The 20,341-nt window shown below is 44.2% G+C and overlaps 1 protein-coding gene across 1 annotated transcript in view; it reads left to right on the top strand.

The window, feature by feature from the left end:
- The window catches only part of KREMEN1 (kringle containing transmembrane protein 1), a 54,563-nt gene that overhangs the window by 5,796 nt on the left and 28,426 nt on the right, over positions 1 to 20,341 (top strand). Inside the window, exons 2-3 of the mRNA XM_061141617.1 lie at positions 12,444 to 12,606; positions 16,348 to 16,439. Coding sequence (XP_060997600.1) covers positions 12,444 to 12,606; positions 16,348 to 16,439 — 255 coding nt within the window. The remainder of the gene's footprint in view (positions 1 to 12,443; positions 12,607 to 16,347; positions 16,440 to 20,341) is intronic.

Below are 20,341 nucleotides of genomic sequence, written 5' to 3'. Positions count from 1 at the left end.
GCCTTTAAACCACTTTCTAGGTAAACACCTCCCTCGCCTGGACCTGCACCAGTTTGAAGAGGAATGAGGTTGGGGACTAGGAAGAACTTCATAGACAAAAGATTTCAGGCCACCTCGTATACAAGGCTGCGTCTCCCTCCTACTTATAACAGTACCCTCTCGGAGCTGCCTCTTTGCTGGGCCCAGCTTCTAGTTTCTCTCACCACTGATTTAATCCCTGGCAAGTAGCCAGAGCATTAAACTTTTATTGTTCAATTTTCCACGAGGGCGGGGTCCCACTTCTAGTGGGCTGAGGAGGCTTCCAAACCAGAGTGTCACACCATATTAGCAACTTGAGACTTTGAGGGCTCGACTTCTTTCAGTTTGGTTAGATTCTTGGTTAGAACCAGAGCAGTGTACTCACACTCAAAGTTTGAAAGCTAGGAAATAATAAAAACAGCAGAGGCAACTTTTAAAGATGATTCAGAACAGTTGTAGCGTTGACTTACAGGACTAACTCTCCCCAGTTTCTTGGTATCTTCCAAACAGAAATGTTACGTGGCTGTCCATGTTCTTTGGTGTCCTGATGTTGGGTGAAAACATGGCGGCCAAGTAGTTCTATTCTAGAACAGTAGGGATTGTTAACCAGTGTCATCACAGTATGTAAATTACTTGCTGCTGTTCAATCTATAAAAATTCATCTTCAAAGAAAATTATTGGACTGGTAAAAATATTTTTAATAATGACCACAGAAGCCATATTTGTTTTTCTTTGATGTTCTTCCGAAGACTTCTTCTGGTTTTAATCAGATTGTTCCCACATAAAATACAGTGGAAATCTACAATAATAAAATCCCTATTCCTATGTCTATGGGGAAATAAACAGGATGGGGACTGTCCTTTTAAGGGGCTTTCCCCTTCCTTTTCCCCAGACTCAAAGCCTCTATTACTGGTGGGTGTTTTGGCATCAGTTAAGGGCCTTCAATCCTTCCCTCCCTCCATGTTTTGCTCTTTCATTAAAGTGTTTCTGTTGTCTAATTATATCCTTTCAATCAAATTAGAGACTGCAGCATCTGGTGAGGGCCATAACTGCTGCCATCTGCACCTCGTATATACAGGCCTTTTCAGCTGAGAATCACTCAACTTCCAAATGGCAGGAAGAGATTTGGAAAAAGTTTAGTTGGAAGGGAGGTTAACTTAAAAGGAACGTCTTCAAAGGCTGGGTGCGTCTCCCTGCTTTGTGATGTGTGTACTGCCATGCAGAACTTCATCGGCTTGGCTTACCAAAGATTCTCCTCCAGTGCTTCTGGCCAATGAAGGGTTTCTGATTGTCTTAGCTGAAATAACTAGTCCTCTCATCCTTCTTACGGGCCTGAGGGGGCCCCCCGGGTGGAGCTGAAAATTTCTCCCTTGAGAAGGATCTTTTGTTGTGTGACCACTGGTTAATGGGTATGACACTCTCTGTTTATTTGACCATTTCTTCTAATTCAATGGTTTCAACTAGAGGAGATTTGTGCCCCCAAGGGACATTTGACAATATCTGGAGACATTTTTGTGGTGGGAAGGGGTGCACTGGCATCTAGCAGGTAGAGGCCAGGGATGCTGCTAACGATCCTGGAATGCACAGGACAGCGCCCCTTTACAGGATTATCCAATCCGAAATGTCAGTCGTGCTGAGATTGAGAGACCCTGTCCTAATCATGTTATTCTTTTGCCCTCTCTTCTCTGTGGCCTCAGAGTAGGCGACCCTGATCAACATCTTCTTTCACTCTTAAGAAGATAGATTCTTCATCCATATCTAAACTCCTTAAGCATTTCTGTGAACAGGGCTTCAGAAATCTCAGTGGAGTAAGGAGGTCTGTGGGTCACCGTATGTTTCCACTTTCTCTAGAGTAAGAGTGCCAGATTAAATACAGGACACTCAATTAAGTTTGAATTTCAGATAAACAGTAATTTTTTGTGTGTTTGTCTCATGCAATATTTGGGAATACTTATCCTAAAAAATTGTTCGTTGTTTATCTGAAATTCCAATTTAACTGGGCATTCTGTACTTCCATTTGCTAAATCTGGCAACCAAATTCTTGATCCATGAAACATTGCCTGAAACTTTAAACCTTTGACCAGCAAATCAGTCTGTTGGCCACCATCTGTCCTCGTTCTGAGTGACTAGACGTGACAATGATGCCTGTTCTTGTTTGTAGTCAGCGCTGCACTGAGACTTTCCTTCTGCCTCAAGCTGTCTCCATGGCCAGGATTTCTGAAACTTGTCTCTTGAGTCGTATCTTTATGTTGGAACTGACTAACAAATGTTATCAAATATCTACTGTATGCTCCACATCTCTGACTGGGACTTGTCCCTGTGCCAAATCATAGAAAATGATAACTTTGTTGCTTTGGGTTTTAATTTAAAGATGTGCTCTAAAAGTACACTGGGGCTTCCCAGGTGGCTCAGTGGTAAAAGATTCTGCCTGCCAGTGCAGAAGACTCAAAGAGATGCGGGTTCGATCCTGGGTCAGAAAGATCCCCTAGAGTAGGAAATGGCAAACCACTCCAGTGTTCTTGCCTGGAATACTGAGCCTGGTGGGCTACAGTCCATGGGGTCGCAAAGAGTCGGACACAACTGAACACGCACTCCCCTAGAATACACTGTCTACCTGCCAGTCAGCTCGCTCCTCATTCACGGGCTGCTGTATTATTTGCCCACCCCATATCAACCAAGGGAAGCTGAATAGCCCAGACTGGCTTCCATGGAGCATTGGCTGCCCTCCAGGATTCCATTATTGGGGAACTTTCTCACTGTCTGAAATTAAAAGTCGGACACAGGCAATACTCTTGAAACTTGTCCAGAAGCTGGATCGTATCAGTTTATTTTATCTCCTTTTTAGTCTAATCGAGAACTTCAGACAGTGTGAATGTGTTGCTCAAGGGATGGTTAGGTGAGGTGTAGATTTGAGCCAGGTGTCTCCTGTTGCAAGCAGACTCAGAATAGAAACAGGTGTATTCATTGCAAAGAGGGCTGCTCATTCCCTGTTACAAACAATTCTACCATGGATTCTATTTAAATAGCAGATTCCCCTGGTTTAAATAGCAAGCATTTGATTTTCAAATACTTTGATTTACATAAACTTTCCTGGAATTTCTCCTGGGTCATTTACAGTATGGCCCTGACAGCCAGGGTGGAGGCCCAGATTGGTAAGGAAACCTGGGCTCTCGGAATATGTCCATCTTGGGTTCCCCCCAGCCCTCCATACACCTGCTTCCCTCACTCAACAGACGTTTCCCAGGCATGTTCTGTGTGGTCTGTAGTTGCTGAGACTACAGAGATGAGTGAACCACTCAGGAAACTTACGTGCTAGTGGAAGCAGGGCCAGGTGCTTCTGGAGCAATTACAATTCACGATGATCAAGTCTTAGAAGAGCTGGGACAGCAGGCACTGTGGGACTTGTTTTAGAGCCTGTGGTTTCCATAGGAGTGTAGTGCTGTCTCCTCTGGACCCTGAGCTTTCAAATAGTTCTCCAGCATTTGTCTTATGCTCTGATCCTTTAGAGTTGACTTATAATGCACTAAGTTATTGTCCATCAGAGAAGTGGACTTTGAACTTGAAGACTCACTATGCTTCCCGTTTCCTTACCTGAACACTCTAGTGTGAAATTTTATTTCAAGATTGAAGAGGATATTTATAAGTACATGTTTAAGTAGATCCACTGATGCTCAGGCATTACACTGAGAGAGGTGCCATCATCATGCTGTGATAGAACATGTCTTGCTGGCATTGGCAGAAAAGTCCATGGTTAATAAAATGTTTTCCTTAGAGTTCTGCTGAGCTAGTGACTTCTGAGCGAGTTCATGCTTTCACTGAGGCTTGGCCTAATCTTTCTGTATATGTTGATAGGTGAATGGTCATTCTTTCTTTTTTTTTTTTTTTGGCTGCATCAGGTCTTAGTTGTGGCACGTGGGTTACATTGCCCCGAGGCATATGGGATCTTATTTCCCCAACCAGAGATCAAATCCCAATTCCCTGCATTGCAAGGCAGATTCTTAACCACTGGACCACCAGGGAAGTCCCTCATTCTTTCTTAAAAGCTATCTCCTGGTCTTCAGTTTGCTGAGCGTGCTTGTTTATAATACCCTACAGAATGACTGTCAATTCCTCAAGCACTGCTGCATGTTCATGGTGACTCTTCCTGGCATAAACATGTGTTTCACTGGGACAGCCATGCATGCTGTCCAGTGGGTCCTCCCTGGGTAGGAGTAGAGCATATTCCAGATGGGACCCAGACTGGGGACTGGAACCCAAGTAGCCCCGCGTTCAGGGCCTGATCTGCTTTGATGGTTATCTGTTTTTCAAATTTTTATATAACAAGTAATGAGGACCCCTCTCTGAAGTTTTTTCATGGGTCTTCTGAATTTAAACCTCTGGTCCATTGCTTAGTATAGGTTCAGTGTTTATTTGACCAGTCTTTTAATCAAGTATTTTATCTGTTAATGGGTTGGGAAGATTCCCTGGCGTGGGAAATGGCAACCTGCTCCAGTATTCTTGCCTGGAAATTTTCATGGACAGAGGAGCCTGGTGGGCTAGAGTCCACAGGGTTGCAAAGACTGACCAACGGAGCACATCTGTTAATACAGATGAATAAGCTGGAGATTTAAATAGAAGACCTCAGGTCCTCTTCCAAAAGTATGCATTCTTTAGTTAAAATAACTTTGAGAGGTACAGGGTGCTGTTTTTAAGCACACTGTTCCTATGAATGAAAAGGAAGATCTGAAAGATATTTTAATAGAAAAGCTACTGATAATTTAAATATTTACAGTGATTATTTTGTGGCAATTCTTCTTTGGGCAAAAGTACAGAACTACTTTTTCCTGTGGTCATTTGAACTGTGAATACATAGTCCAAGAACATGGTAGGTGAACGTCTGTCTTGATTTTAGATGAGTGAATTTATGGTTGATTGAGTTTGATCATAGTTCTTGAAAAAGAAACTAAGGTAGATTAATTGTAAAAGAACATATTAGTATTTTCAAGATGTCCTTTCAAAAATTTTTAATATGGAAAATTTAGAACATATACAAAAATAGAAGAGTGTAAAGAAGTCGTTATGTATCTATCTCCCAGCTTTCATGATTATCAACCAAGGCCAGTGTTATTTCATTTGTATCCCTTTGATTCCTTCAACTGGATTATTTTGTAACAAATCTCAGATATCATATCATCTCATCTGTAAATATTTATGTATCTGTAAAGGATAGGAATCTTTTTCAAAAACATAGTATCACTACCATTGTCACAGCTAAAAAATTTAACAATAATCAAATATCCAGTCCATTAATCAGTATTTAAATATTCCTGATTGTCTCATGGGTGTTTTTTACAGTTCAAACAAGGATCTAAACAAGATGCTTTTAGGTCATCTGACTCTATTAACCTAAGTCTCTATTCACCTAGAAGTTTCCCATTTTTTTCTTTGACATATATATTTTGAAGATGTAGCTTCTTCTAAGCAAAAGAGAGTGCTTAAGAGCCTCTCCAGAGGCAGGGCCCACACGGGAGGTGAGTTTTGTTTTTTTTTTTCCTGAAGAACTGTCCCTTCCATTAGAGAAACAGAATTAGAGCATTGTAAGCTTGGAAGAGATTCTTAATCATTAAGCCTTTCCTGTCACATTACCTCAGACTTTTGCACCTCTGTCCTATTTTGTTAGAATCCTGAGACTAGAGTTTAGAGTGAAGGGACGTTGGCTCCAGTCCCCTCATTTCACAAGTGAAGAAGTAGAGGCCCAAATCCAGGTGATTTCTTTAAGCCTTGCAGTGTCAGCTACTTACCTAGTGTCATTTCCTCTTTCTGCCAGTGATTCTCTATGCACCATGTATATAGAAGGCCTCCTCCTTCCCCACAGACTACCCTCTCTCTGGGGATCTAGATCTAGATCAAGATCTATATCACTTGCCTCCTTGTAATCATGGGAATCCCTGCCCTTAGGGAGCCATTGGAGTTAAAGATGTAGAGTTTCTTCTCACAGGCTCAGCCCCATTGGGGTGAGAAAAGCTGAGAGCCACTGCCTTCCCAGGGCCACACACCTCTTGACCACCAGGTTCCATGTTACTGAAATAAGCATTCCTGAAGTGCCTTTGAGTGTCTGAGGGCAAAAGATGATTTTGTCAGGGACCGCAGGCATTGAGGACCTACACAGAAGTTTCCACCAGACACCAGTCTGTATTGAAAACACACAGGTGTGTTGTGCAAACATCTGATGACACTCTTGTGTTGCCATCTAAGTATTAAAAGGAGCTTTTTCCACCTCAGCCTTATATTTCTATAATCTACCTGCCTGCCAAACTTAATAGATATCTTTTAAAAGGACAGAAGATATTCCTGTTGAAAAATACTTTCTGCCTTATTTTAAGGTGCCATAATTCAATTTAATGCTTGTTGATTCGTGTTGATTTCAAACTAGGCTAAAACCATCCAGATTCTTCCAACGTAGGATTGATAGAGATGTTGAATGGTTCTATGTGGAACAGAAACTTGGCTTTGATGGATTAAAACAGTGACTCTCACACACATCACATAAACAGAGATCTAACTAGTAATTAGCTACCAGAAAACTAGGAAAATTCAAGACTCAGTATGAGAAAAAATTTCTGTTTCTCAATAGTGTGGTTAGGAATGGTTCAGGGAAACAGTGTTGTTAGGAATGACGTGGAGCTTCATTGAGAACTTATTCTTCAACTTTATTAAATGTTATTGAGGAGTAGAATGTCTTTTGCTTTCCCACCACTATCTCATATATGTCAAGTTTTAATTATCTTAACAGAATACCTCATTACAGTTTTAAATATGAACTTTAAAAATTCAATGTATGTACAACCTATCAAGGGTTAAATTGCCTGAGACTCTTAACTTGGCATTTTCCTCACTTATAGTAAGTACAAATGTTGAATTATGTGATTTCAGTAGCATATATAAACAAAGACCTGTTTCATCACACACAGTTGGAATTTTAAGAAAAGCATATACCTTTTTCACTTTACCGTTTATCCACTGAATGCTGGGATTCAACATAGGGTTCAAACCATATATATTTTTTCCTTTATTTATCAATTTTTGATTAATTTTTATTGGAGTATAGTTGCTTTACAGTGTTGAAAAGTTTCTGCTCTACAGCAAAGTGAATCAGCTATACATGTATATACATCCCATCTTCTTCAAACATTACATATTTTTTTCTGTCCGCGTGGTAGCCTGGTAACTGTCAACAGAACTGTAAATAGCAGAACGGTGTGCCTGTCCATCCATGGCATATTGCCTTTTATAGCTATGTATTTTTATGGGGTAGAGTAAACTACACAATTGTGATTGTTACAGTACTTTCAAAGTTCTAATAATGTTTGATTTTTTGCACTGTTTAGTTACATAATAAGACACTGTTTATTTGCATAATGATAATTTATGGGGCACCTGCTGTGTGCTAGGCACTTTACTTGCAGCTCCTCTGATTCTTCCAGGTGTCCTGAGCTATTAATAATCGAATCCCCCTTTGCACCAGTGAGGAAACAGGCTCAGAGCTCAGCTGCCTGCCTGCAGCTTGCACACCACGGAGCTGAGCTCTGACTCCAGCCAGTAACGTGTTCTTTCCATGCCAGAAGTTTTTCTCGCAAGAGAGTAGTGAGAAAAGGATTTGATTTAAACTGTTTCATAACCCTGGAGATTAAACACTCAATCCTGTAAGTTTACATGTGCATGTGTGTCTATTCTGTAGGTATATCACTTGTACAGGCAGTCAGGGCTGCATAGAAGGGCTTCAGGGGCTTCATGAGCACTTCTGAAACTGTAAACTGTTGTGTGTGTGATGGTTGTCTGGGGAATCAGATCCCTGTCTTTCAGCCTGTTCTCCAAGAGGTCTTTGTGTATGTAAAAGGATTAGGACTCCTGATCTCACTGACCGCCCTCATTTCAGAGATAAACTTGAGATGTGGAGGGATGTGCTGTGAAGGTGGTGCAGCCGCCAGGTCAGAGCCAGAGCAGGGCAGGCCCGCGCCTATCAGCATCCTCCTCTGACCACAAGTGCATCTCCAATTTTTAAAAAATAAATGCCACAAGCCATACTTTGAAGGATTTTGGTGATGGAGAAAAAGATAAGGCATCGCCAGCTTAGAAAGGCTGAATTAATCCCGAGTGCTTCAGGCTTGTGTCTAACTTAAGGGCTGTTTTCCTTCAGTCCCCCAAAACAAAAGACTTGGGGTTCTCTGATAGAGAGGAAAGGTCCAACAGAGATAAATGGAGTGGGCTCCAGCTAGAGAGGACAGGCAGGAAATAAAGCAGTGCTTTTCACAGCTTATGATCCCTTCCTTCTCAAAACCCCTTCTCCCTTAAGGATCCCACCTCCCAGACTGCGCGCTGTCAGCCGTCACGGCTGGGCCCTTCCTCCAGGCCTGAAATGCAGCTGGGCCCCAGGGCGCGGCCTAGATGTCCTCTCTCTCCACACAGGCACCGTTACCTCCACACTTCTGGATCTGGCCTTGGCTTCTTTCCTCAACCCTGGGCTCATCTAGCCATCTGCTTACTCTCTTATCTCCATCCAGTTTTCCTGTCCAAAACCAAAGCGTTGATTCCACACACAAGATACTGTGCCTCTTGGCTCTGCCCCATCGTAGTACATGGCAGCACCATTCACCCAGGTGCCCAGGCCTACCTCCTCGGTGTTGTCGCCAACTGCTGTTTCTCTAGGACCCTGTATTCATCAAACCCCCGCCCCCCAGCAAATACTTTGGTTCTACCTTCAAAATACATCCAGAGTCCAGCCACTTCTTCCCACCCTTCAGTTGCCAGCATGGCCAAGGCCACCCTTCTTTCCAGCCATCGTCTTCAGCAGCCACCTAGGGTCCCCTTGCCACGTGCTTGGCACACTCTCCACAGCTCTTTTTCCGCCTGGCAGCTGCAGTTCTGCTAAAGGATAAATCTGATCACGTCACTTCTCTGCTCAAAGCCCTCCAATGACTTCCTCTCACTCTTTGAACAAAAGCCAAAATCTAACTTATATGACCTTCAAGACCTTACGTGTCCTGGTCTTGCCTGGCCCCTCCTCCTCTTCATGTCCCACCCACCCTTCCCGGCACACTCGCCCTACTCTGGCTGGGTCAGAGGAGTGGCCTCGCACTCTCCCGAAGAGTCTATGCAGTTTTCCGGGTTTGTGCCTGCCGTGCCCTCTACCCAGAAAGCCCTTGTGTCATTTACTGTTTGCGTCCTCTTCTTGTCCACATCTTTGCACAAACATTGCCTTTCCAGGTCCTTCCTAAAAGAGAACCGCCACCGTTCCACCTCCATCCCCTTACTCCGTTTTCTCTTGTTACACATAGGACTGGCTAGCGTTGACTTTGATTGGTGTGTTATGAGCGTGAAGCCCTGTTAGCATGTGAATGCAGAGTGTTCACCACACGGTCCCAGTGCTGTGAACAGTGCCAGACACATAGTAAGTGTTGAATAAATATTTGTTGAATGAATTAATGAATAGTATCCTGGACATTAGATTTATCGCCTTTGCTCGTTCTCTTTCACTGAATGCGTAAATATTACAACCAGCCATGTGATAATTTATTTATTACTGGTTTAAGCCTCTCCTTTCTTGTCTAGCCAAGGCTCAGGTCAGTTTCCCAGCGGTAGGGAACAAGTTGGGCAGGGTCCCCATTACCTAGTACCCACCCTGGTATTCTGGTGAAGTCAAGATGCACACATAATTGTAATCCAGAATGTTCACTTTTGTTTTTCTTGTCCCCACCCTCCCCACAATTGACATGCACTGGGCAAGTCTGCTCAAAAAATAATTGTCAAATCTGGTAATACTGCCTCAGTTTCCCTAGTGTAATTAAGAACAAGACTGGGCCTGGGAGAAGCAGACTAAAGCCAACAGGCTTGCTCATACCCATCCCATCTCTGAGATGCCACCTCATCCCGTTCCAGAGGGCTGGCCCTTGTATGGATGGCCACCGCGTTCTTCTTCAGATTAAGTCATCAGGGAACACTGACCCACTCCCTGCAGATTGCTGTGTACTGCTAAGGCTTTCTGTTGGTCGGCCCGCATTTCTGGCTCCCAAGCCCCTCCTCAGTCACTTTCGATAGGGGAAAATATGTATTAACACATGGAAATTAAGATTCTAGTAACTGGCAGAGATTGGCATGATCTTAGAATCATCACCAGGGCAGATTTTTAGGAATATAGGTTCCCAGGTCCTGCTCTAACCCTGAGACTGGGTAGGGCTCTGGTGTGTTGAGCTCACACGCACGCACACACATGCACACACACAGTCTCTCTCTCTCCCCAGCAGATCATATATATTCCTAGTGATGATAAGTGCTACAAAGGAAACAAATGAAGGGCAGAAAAACAGGAGTGGAGATGGTGGGGAAGGGTTTTCCGAGGAGATAATGTTTAGTCTGTGATGGGAAGTATTAGGGGAAGGACTTTTCGGGCAGGAAACAGCGTGGTGTGTTTATAGAGTTAAAAGCAGAAGAATGTGGCTGGCGCACAGCACACCATCAGGGGAGAGCTCGGCCGGTGAGGAGAGGGCCTGGGGCCACGTCTCACGGGCTTCGCAGGCAGGGATGAAGGCTCTGGGTTTTGTTCCCAGTGCTCACGTCTCTCTGGGAGTTTTGAGCCCTGTGTGGGGAATGGGTTGTTGGGAGCACAACAGTGGATGCCGTGGGACCCGAATCGGACCACGTTGTCCTCCCATGGCGAACGGGACAAAGGTGGCGGCACCCGAGACGGAGAGGAGAGGGTAGTTTCAGGGAACTCATTTGGCAGAAGTCAACAGGACTCGCCTATGAGAGGAAACAGGGTGAGGGAGGGCGTGGGAAAGCTAGGATGATGCCAAGGGGTTCTGTCAGAGGCAGCCTATAGAGTGTGATCGCATGCCTCAGTCGCCTCATCTGTAAAATGGGAGTGTTGAGGCCTCCAGGCTGGGCTGGTGAGGAGCTGATGTAAAGCAGTTAGCGCAGAGCCTGGCACTCAGTAGAACCCCATGTAAACGTCAGCGGTGATGTGGATGGTGGTGATTTGTCCAAGGTTGCACAGCTGTTTGGCATCAGGTCTGGGACCAGTGGATTTTCTGCTATACTGAGCTGCCTCCTTCAGTTACCTTTGAACTTTTTTAATTCGTGCACTCTTGGTAGAGGGTTCGGTTGACTCAGAACATGACGAGTCACCCTTCTCACAACGTGTAGGTGAAGTGTGAGGGTGTCCTATGCAGCCTGGGGTTCCCAGTTATTTTGGCTGTCCATAAAACCATGCCATTCTGGGCAAAACACAGGGCCCAGATCGGGAGAGGAAGCGGGTACAGGAAGAGAGATGATCTGAGGGTAGCTTTCAGATACATTTCAGAGTATAGACGCCCTGTTACGCACATGCTGAGGCCGGAGGAGGAGCACGCCCCACACTGGGAGCCGGAGGTGTGAGTCCTTCATGCCAGAAGTCGTGGGTCAGCACATGCCAGGAGGGAAAGGAACAGAGCCAAGAATGTTAGTGTACTGCCCCCAGATTGTCAGGTTCCTAGGGATACGTCTTAAAGGAGTGTTTGAAGTGCTTCTATCTGTCAGTTTCAACTAAGCTAATTTTCGGAAATCGCTCTTGTACCGTGCCTTTCTCGTGAACCTCTGCGAATGTAATGCATGCAATATGTGGGGGGAAATCCTCTCAGCCGAGGTTCCCATCCACCCCCGCCCCCCTGCCCCCACGAAGTCTGAAAGGCAGATTTGAGAAGCACAATTGTTGCACCTGCAAGGATTTGTCTTCTTATTAAAGGGACCTCAGACCATGTTGAACATGTCCTGTAGGAAGGAATTTCAGAAGGAGGTGAAAGAAAATGCCAGCTCAGCGCCCACTCCCTCCTGTTGACTGTCTGTTTTGTGGCACCTCCGTCTCAAGCAGCGTGGGGAGGACTGTTCTTCATTACCAGGGAATGTGAGTCATTCCCAGACCCGTGTGATTGGGATTCCAAAGCGTTGCTGTATCCAATGGTCTTATTAAATCCAAGTGTCAGTGCAGCCTTTCAGACCATAGAGGAGAGCTCAGTTAGAGCTGGTGCCCTGGTTCCGGTTACCAGGCAGAGACGCTGGTGGCGCAGTGACCCCCTCTGAGCACCCAGAGTTCCTCACGGACGGCTCCCAGGTTTGGGGGCTTTCCCAGTTCACTTCATGGGCTTCAGTACATTTCAGCTCCCTGTTTATATCCTAGCTGGGATCTGTATAGTTTCGGGGGAAATGTCCTTGTGTCTGCAGACAAGCAGCACCAAGAGGGGCCTGGCCTTTGGAGGGTACCCAGCCCTACCCATGTTCAACCCACTGTGTCTCGGATCCAGCAAGACGCTACCCATTTCCAGCTCCATCCAAACAAAACAAGACATCAAGCACAGAAGGAGGAAGCTATAGATGTTGCCAGAAACTTAGTTTGCTCTGTCTTTTCTTTCTCCTAGAATGTTTCACAGCCAATGGTGCAGATTACAGGGGAACGCAGAACTGGACGGCACTGCAAGGTGGGAAGCCATGTCTGTTCTGGAACGAGACTTTCCAGCATCCTTACAACACTCTGAAGTACCCCAACGGGGAGGGGGGCGTGGGCGAGCATAACTACTGCAGGTAAGACCCTCCTCCGGCCTCTTCCCACCTTGCTCACAACTAGGCAAAGCTTTGTCTTCCCTTTGGCCAACTCAGAAGGCCTTTCTTGTTACTATTTTAGAAATGTTTCTCCCGAACACACATATAAACACAAAATCTCTTTTCAACTTGGGGCTCTTCGATGCTGGTTTTCAGAGCTCTGCTTTCCTGTCTGATCACTTCAGTGTCTCTTCGGGAGGGTTTCCTTTGTTGGCGCTGCCACCAGAAGACTCAGCTTCTTAAGCTGCCATGGATGTCATGGGCAAGCAGAGCACTATCTGTGGCCCGAACCTCCCTCTGCTTCTGAGCAAAGGAAGATGTCCTATGTTGTCCCACCTCCTGCCAGCCCAGGACCGCCTTGCTCTGGGAGCAGCTGTAGCCAGCAGATTTGTGCTGCTTCTTTCCTTTCAGTATACTCAGGTGTTTCTTTGCTCTTTTACCTGCTGTCTGAACCTCATAGGGGCTAAACTCCATGGTGCTTCAAGTGTGTACTTGTGATTGTTGGGGGAGATGATCCATGGCTTTGATCAGATTCTCAAAGTTGTCAGTGATCTAAATCAGGTTGAGAATCGCTGGTCAGTAGGGACCAGAGCACCTTTGGTTATAGCCACGTCGTAGGTATTTATACCCAGGGTCCTGGTTACGTGACTCAAGGTTCAGCCATGTGCTGAATTTAATTATTATTAGGACAGGTACAGAGGCAGCCTCTTGAGCCACTGAGGCAGGGAAAAACGATCAGTGAGCTACTCTTTGAACCACAGACTGTGCCCCCAGTTCTAGCAGAATGTTGGGATCTCGACCATGGCACTGTTGACCCAGCTGAGACAGCATATTTATACCTACACTGCACAGGCCCCAGTGTTTGCCTGCTGCCCTCCCCAGGCACCTTTGCCCACATCTAGGACCCTTGGGCTTATCTTGAAGTCTCCAGGCCTATAGTCCGTGTTGTCTTCATCTCTTTGCTTTACCTCGGTTCTAATGGACACCACTGGCCATTCCCTCATAGCTGCTAGTGCACTGTTTTTTAGTTTGCTATTTGATTGCTGTTTTTTATATGTTACATTTTATTTTTTGTTTGTTATAGAAGTATTAAAAGTTTATTAAAAAAATTTCTCAAACATCATATATATATATATATATAGTTTAAATTTAAAGTCCCCATTTTACCTCTTCCCTCCTAAATCCTCTCCAACAAGGCCTTCTTCCCAGAGGTAACTGTTTATATACTACTTCACATTTTGCTATCTTTTGCATTTTAGCGTTAATGTTACACATGCTCATTAAATAATCCTTTTACATTTTATTTTCAAAGGTGTACATGACCATTACTTTTCTCTTTCATATTTAAAAGAAATGAACCCCACTCCACTTCTGGCTTATTTCCTTCCCCTAGTTTTTCTATTGGGAATAGTTGGCTTGGGTTAAGAAGAGTACTTAGGAAGAGAAACCAGTGTTTGTTTTTTGTTTTATCTTCTTGTTCTAAACTATCTCTTGGTATTAGGCTGTTGGTTTATTCTATTTTTCTGCTGCCTTCTATCAAGCAAGTCTTCTCAGACATGCTCCTGTTTTTAAATCTGATTTTAAATTTCTCATGAGGTTTAATTTACATGAAAAAAATTTTTTTTCTCATAGATTAGCACCCAGTTCCACCACTAGGCTCCCACACATGCACCAGTAAATATCCATTAAGAAAACACTAGCGCCAAGAGCACCACCTTCCTCCTGAGCCTTGGCTGGCTGCAGGCCTCTCCTTTGATTTGGTGAAATGTACCAGACCTGACCTAACAGTTTATCCTTCAAAAAAGGGACACTGAAATTGTCAATTATCAGCACATCAGAGAGCCCCTGTTTCAGCACGGAAGCGGAGTCAAAGATGAATTTACTTGTTCTTTCTTAACCTATTCTGATGCTTTTCAGAATGGTTTTGACTTTGATAACAAACAGTTGTTTTCAAAAGCCTTTATCAAATCCTACATCAAAGCCAAACCCTGAATAGAGGGAGGAAAATGACAGTGAAATACTGTCTAAAGAAGGGCTTTGTACAAGTTCTCCAACTTTGATTTCTCAGCTGACACCTGACACCATGTTTGTCTTACGTGAGGTTTCCAATGCCATCCCAGTCGCGACGTCTGAGAGATGGCGAGTGATGGGAATGGGCTTCTCTGGGCTCTGCTCGGTTGGGGGTGGGAGGACAGAGAGGCCGGGACAGCAGGGTTGGTGCTGGCACCTGCCTTTGGGCACAAAGAATAAAAGGACTCTTTGTGCTTCAGGGTGGCTTATCTTCTGTGCCACACAATAGGCTGATCCCTCCCAGGCCTGATAGGGGCTGCTCCAAAAGCTTAGGCCGCAGGGTCTTTATGCCCATTTCCGGCCTAACCGGAGTGTCAGGTTTCCAGCCTTCTGAGTCCAAATAAAGGGAGCTTGAAAAGCAGCGGAGAGAGGCAAGGCTTTTCTGTGTGTCCAGTAACCCCTGCCATCTTTTGCTGTGTTTCAGCTGCACTGCCCATTATTGTTGTGGCATCTCAGAGTTGAAAAGACCTTAAAGGCATTTATTCCAAGCCACTTGTTTAGAAATGTGAAATAAGTCTTTTGCGATTATTACTGCCATGTCAGAAGTTGGTACCTGGATAACAGGACTCTATGTTCTGACTGAGACTCTTTGGTGTAGTTTTCTTTAGAAGTTTCTGAGAAGTTAGTATTTTGATGTGAAAATAGGACCCATTTCTATCACACATGAGTTGACTGGCCTGATCCTGTCGAAAACTTTTCAGTGGAGTCTGGAGCATGTGAATTTTATTTTATTGTTTAAAAATCACAGTGTTCACTCTAGAAGACATGAGAAAATAAAGAGAATCAGAAAGGAAAAACATTAGAATTATTAATACCTACAGTCCCATCATCTAGAGATGAATACTTTCAAGGATCTGGTGTGTATCCGTCCCTAAATATGTCTTTTCAAAAATGGGATTGTTGTCATACATTGTGTTTTAGAACTGCCTTTAAAAAAAAAAAAACCTAACAAGACGTTGTGAATATCTTTCCATATTAATAAATGTTTCTCTATACCACATTCTTACCAGCTGTCTAGCTTTCCCTTATATGGACATATTTATTTAACCAAATTTTAATTGCTGTTTCTAACTTTTTTGCATTGTGAAAATGCTGTGGAGAACATCTTTGTAAGTAAAGATTTCCCTAGAATACAGCATTGAAAGAGAAATTGCGAAGTCAAGGGGGTTTTGCGTATCTTCAGGACCTTTGACTCTGAACCACCAAGTCTCCATCCTGACCATTTGCTCTGTTTGTGTGCTTATCCACAGTTCTGTGCGCACCTGGCTCTCCCAGTCATGGGATCCCGTGTTCACAGTTAAGGTGCCAGGGCTGTTTGGCATCATCTGTTCAGTGGTCAGTTGTCCCGGTCACACTGCAGTGAATTCCTGTAAACACCCTTTACCTTTGCTTACTCCCCACCCCCACCCTCAAGCTCCGGAGTTTCCGGGGCAGTGCATCGCATTGTTTTTGTAGCATCACCACTTTTTTCTTCTTCATGAGAGGTGGCATTAAGATGCACATGAATTATTAGAAACAACACAGAAGCTGAAGATTTTTTGTCTGTTTGGTTTGGTTTTGGTGGGGGGTAGGGGTTGGTAAAACTGAAAAGCAATGAGCCAGTTGACTTAAAACAAAGGGAGTGTTACCGGGTGTGTCCTTTTCCCTCCCCAGAAACCCAGACGGTGACGTGAGCCCCTGGTGCTACGTGGCAGAGCACGAGGACGGCGTCTACTGGAAGTACTGCGAGATCCCCACCTGCCAGAGTAAGGCCGTGACACCCCCTGGGCCCCGAGCACTGGGGTTTCGGAGTGGAGGCCAGTGCCCCGGTGAGGGCGGGGGGCAGTGCAGGCAGGGGGAAGGAGAAGCCCCCTGGGCTGAAGATGTTCGCTTCTCTCATGGAGGCTTTTTGGGAAGGAGACCCTCGGGTTCTCTCAGGAACCCCTTCCCTCCATGGATAAGCCTAGAACTTCACCTTCCACTGGCTTTCCTCACACTGATTCTTTCATGGGTAGAGATGGCACCAGCTTGGTAGCAGTCCAGAAAAAGAAACAGTACTTTGCACTTTGGGGAATTAATTGTCAAAAATGAGGGAATTCCCTGGCAGTACAGTGGTTAGGACTCAGCACTCTCACTGCTGGGGCCTGAGTTCAATCCCTAATTGGGAAACAAAGATCCCATGGGGTGTGGCCAGTTTGGTTTTTTTTAAGAATGAACGAAGAGTCTTTTATTGACAGTAAAACTAAGTTGTGACCCTACTTACTGTTTAGATTTGATGTGCTGTGTCCCCTGAAAGCTGGTGTTCAGTAAATGTCTAATTAGATACCTTCAAAACCAATGTGATAGATAGCTCCTTTCCTCACATTAGCATAAAGATGTTCTATTATATTATGATAGCTCATAATTTGTCACTCTCTACTACTGGAAAACCCACTTTCTTCAGCCTTTTAGTACAAGATCTGTCTTCCAATCTGTTCATTCCTTCATTCCCTGTTCAGTGTTTATAATATGTAAAGGCAGAAAGGTATCTTGACCCTCAGGGCATATGTGATATGTCAGGGGATCTTAGAAAGATACTTGAAAATAAGGTTGAAAATGTTGTGGGAAGATTTAACATACAAAAATCAAAACTAAACATGGTAACCGTAAGGCATTTGTTAATCGGTGTTTATAATATCTTGTTAAGTGTGCCAGAGGAATAGAGTTTCTCAGTTCTTAGAGTTGAAGGAAAGGACTGCTCTTTCATAATAATCCTACCCAGATTTTTTTCCCTCATGATTTAAATCTACCCTTTGCCCTGCCTTCTCTCCCACTCCTCAGGTCAGGAAGGGATACGGAGGTCCAAGTGGGACCCAAGACTCTCTCCCCATGCCCACCTCAGCAGTCTGAATTCTGCTGCCTCAGGGGGACCAGTGCTCACTTTTCGTGAGCTAAACTTTCGCATGTCTCACTACTGCCCAGCAGTTAGGCCCTCACGTCCCTGTCCTTCCAGCCTGGTATACCTTGATTCAGCTTCCCCAAATTGAGAAAACTGTAAAGACCAGAAGAATGGGCTTTTGCCCAGGATGCTTAATCAAATTTTTAAAATGAAAAACATCTCTTTTGGCTCTAGTTATGTGAAGAAGGAAGGGGCAGGGGGAGAGGAAAGCAGATTTTCCTCGGTCCATTTGTTCTACACAATGATGGTCTTTTAGTACCAGCCTATGTCATTCTCTCAGAAACGGCAAAGAGGGGGTTTCAGTCTGAGTGCTTTTATTTGGAAAGATAATCCTCAACTCTCATTTATAAAATATAATTTGGGCCAATGGGAGCAGACTCACGTGGTCACTGAGACTGAGTTCCAGAGTAGAGAATTCCAGCAAAACAGTACAAACCACCTAGGTCCCCTCTAATTTGTAATATTTGTCAGATGTGTCTCACTGTTCCAAAAAAGAAAGACTAAACATCATTTTTCTTAAAGGCGCTTTTGTAACCCTCTCAGAGCTTCTAAAGCTGGCCTTGAAATGGTCAAGGTGGGAAGACACACAGAGGTTGGGCATGAGAACCGGGAGCCCTTGGTTTAGGGTGGTGGGAGGAGGGAGCGGGATGTGGCTTTGGTCCTTCGGAAAACCCTTCTGTTCACCCTGTGGGCGCCAGGGTCCCCACCCAGCCGGGCTTCAGACCTGAGTCTGCGAGGACATTGTGCTTTTAATGTGTCAGATTAACAGTCGAGAAAACCTCCTAAGCTGTTTGCAGCAGGAGACCTTGGTAATTGCCTGATGGACTCAACTGAGATCCAGCCTGCCTATTTTAGGCCAGTTTTGCCCTATTTCTGGATGTGGAGTCATAATTTTCATGAATAATACCAACCCTCTGTGTGAAGCCCGCTATTCATGATCAGCATTGAACTTGTCATACAGGAAAAGGCCTGTGACATGATCAGATTCCTGGAAAGTTCATATCTGAATATAACAGACCCAGCAGGAGCCAGGGGGAATGAATGTTTAGGGACAAAGCCGAGTGTGGTTGAATGGTGGGCCATTGTGTGGAGACCGGAATCTCTGTTACGCAAAGAGCTAAAACGAGTAGGCAGGCAGAGACCAAGTCTGATTCAAAAGGGAGCAAAGAGAGATCTGAACTACGCTCTTGACCTATGGAGCGGGGATCAGAACTTACTGTTAAAAGGAGAACAACCCCCAGGAAATTGGATTTGCTCTTCAAACTGCTTCTGCCAATATGTTTCTCAGAAACCCCATTCTTATCGCAGAGTAGAAATACAGATTTTTAAAGGGAAATCCCAACATCAAGTTTACCATCGCTATTTGTCCTGCCTCCTGAATCTCTTAAGTCCTGTTGACTACTGAACAGGAAATCATTTGGCTTAATGTCCAGCCTTTGCGTGTCTGTCTCTTGTTAAATAGTCAGCCTCACCAGTCCTATTCCTGTTTATTTCATTGCTTTTGAGGGACAGGCACTATAATACCCTGCATGGCTTTTGCTTTGTTCTCTTTTACCTACAAATTCTTTATAAAAGTTTTGTACAGTTTTTGAAGCTGAGTAGTCTAGTTGAGGGAAAGCAGAACCTACAAATGGTATTTAAAGACAAATATGATTTTCTTCACATCCCTGATTAGAGCCTGAGGCCACAGGCATGAGAAATTTATCATGTCGGCTCCAAGAGCTATTTTTGGTTTGCAATAAAATTTTCACCTGATTTTTAACACTCAACTATTAAAATTACCCTTCGATTTAGGGAAATTTGAATCCTGACAATGTTAGATTATATTAAGGAATCACTGTTAACTTTAATAGGTACAGTAATGGCATGCTTATAGGGAGAGCCCTTTTATATTACAGATACACACTGAAGTTACATTATATCTGAGATTTGTTTTAAGTTTTTGTTTTAAGATTTGTTTTAAGAAGATATATTCTCCTAAAGAGTGAGTGGGTGGGACAGGGGGTGGGGGAAACAGATGAAATAAGAATGTTTTTTCTAAAGTGGCTATTTGTTGATGCTGGGTAAGGGTTCATATTCTTTCCTACTTTTTGTGTATGCTTGAAAGTTTCAATTGCAAAATATAGTTTTTGTAATACTGAAAAAGTGTGTAATATTTAAAAAATTTTAAACTGAATGTGTAAGCACATTCAAAGTATCCAGATTCAAGTGTGTAACATGACTCACCTAAACTGTACTTTTTAAATATAGTTCACAGGCATTTGGGTTAGTTATTAAACTTTTAATAAGTTTAATACTGTTAGTTATTTAAGTTATTTAAAATTAGTTATTAAAGTTTAACATCACAAGGACCTTAGAAGTGATTAGCTGTGGCAAACAACATTATTTAAGCTCTAACCATATACCAGGCCTTGTACACAGTAGGGGACACAGGGGTGGCATGGTCTGCAGCCCGTGGGGAACCCCTAGTTTAGAACTGAAGGCAGCACGTAAACAGATGAGCATATGCGAGATGCTCTGCATATGTGAGATGAACAGAAGGACGGGAGCGCTGAAGAGGTGGGTCCGCTCTGCACAGGTGAGTGGCAGGGCTGCTTTGCCAGAGGGCTTCTGGAAGAAGTGGGGCCTTCTCCTACTTTACGGTACCTACCGTCACCAGGGAGCTTATCAACATGCAGGTTCTCATTCAGTAGCTCTGGGACAGACCTAGGATTCTGTGTTTCAGGCCCC

Source organism: Dama dama, chromosome 5 (assembly GCF_033118175.1).
Source record: "Dama dama isolate Ldn47 chromosome 5, ASM3311817v1, whole genome shotgun sequence".
Classification (NCBI taxonomy): domain Eukaryota; kingdom Metazoa; phylum Chordata; class Mammalia; order Artiodactyla; family Cervidae; genus Dama; species Dama dama.
The sequence above is the reverse complement of the archived record's forward strand: the minus strand, read 5'-3'. Positions and strand labels throughout refer to the sequence as shown.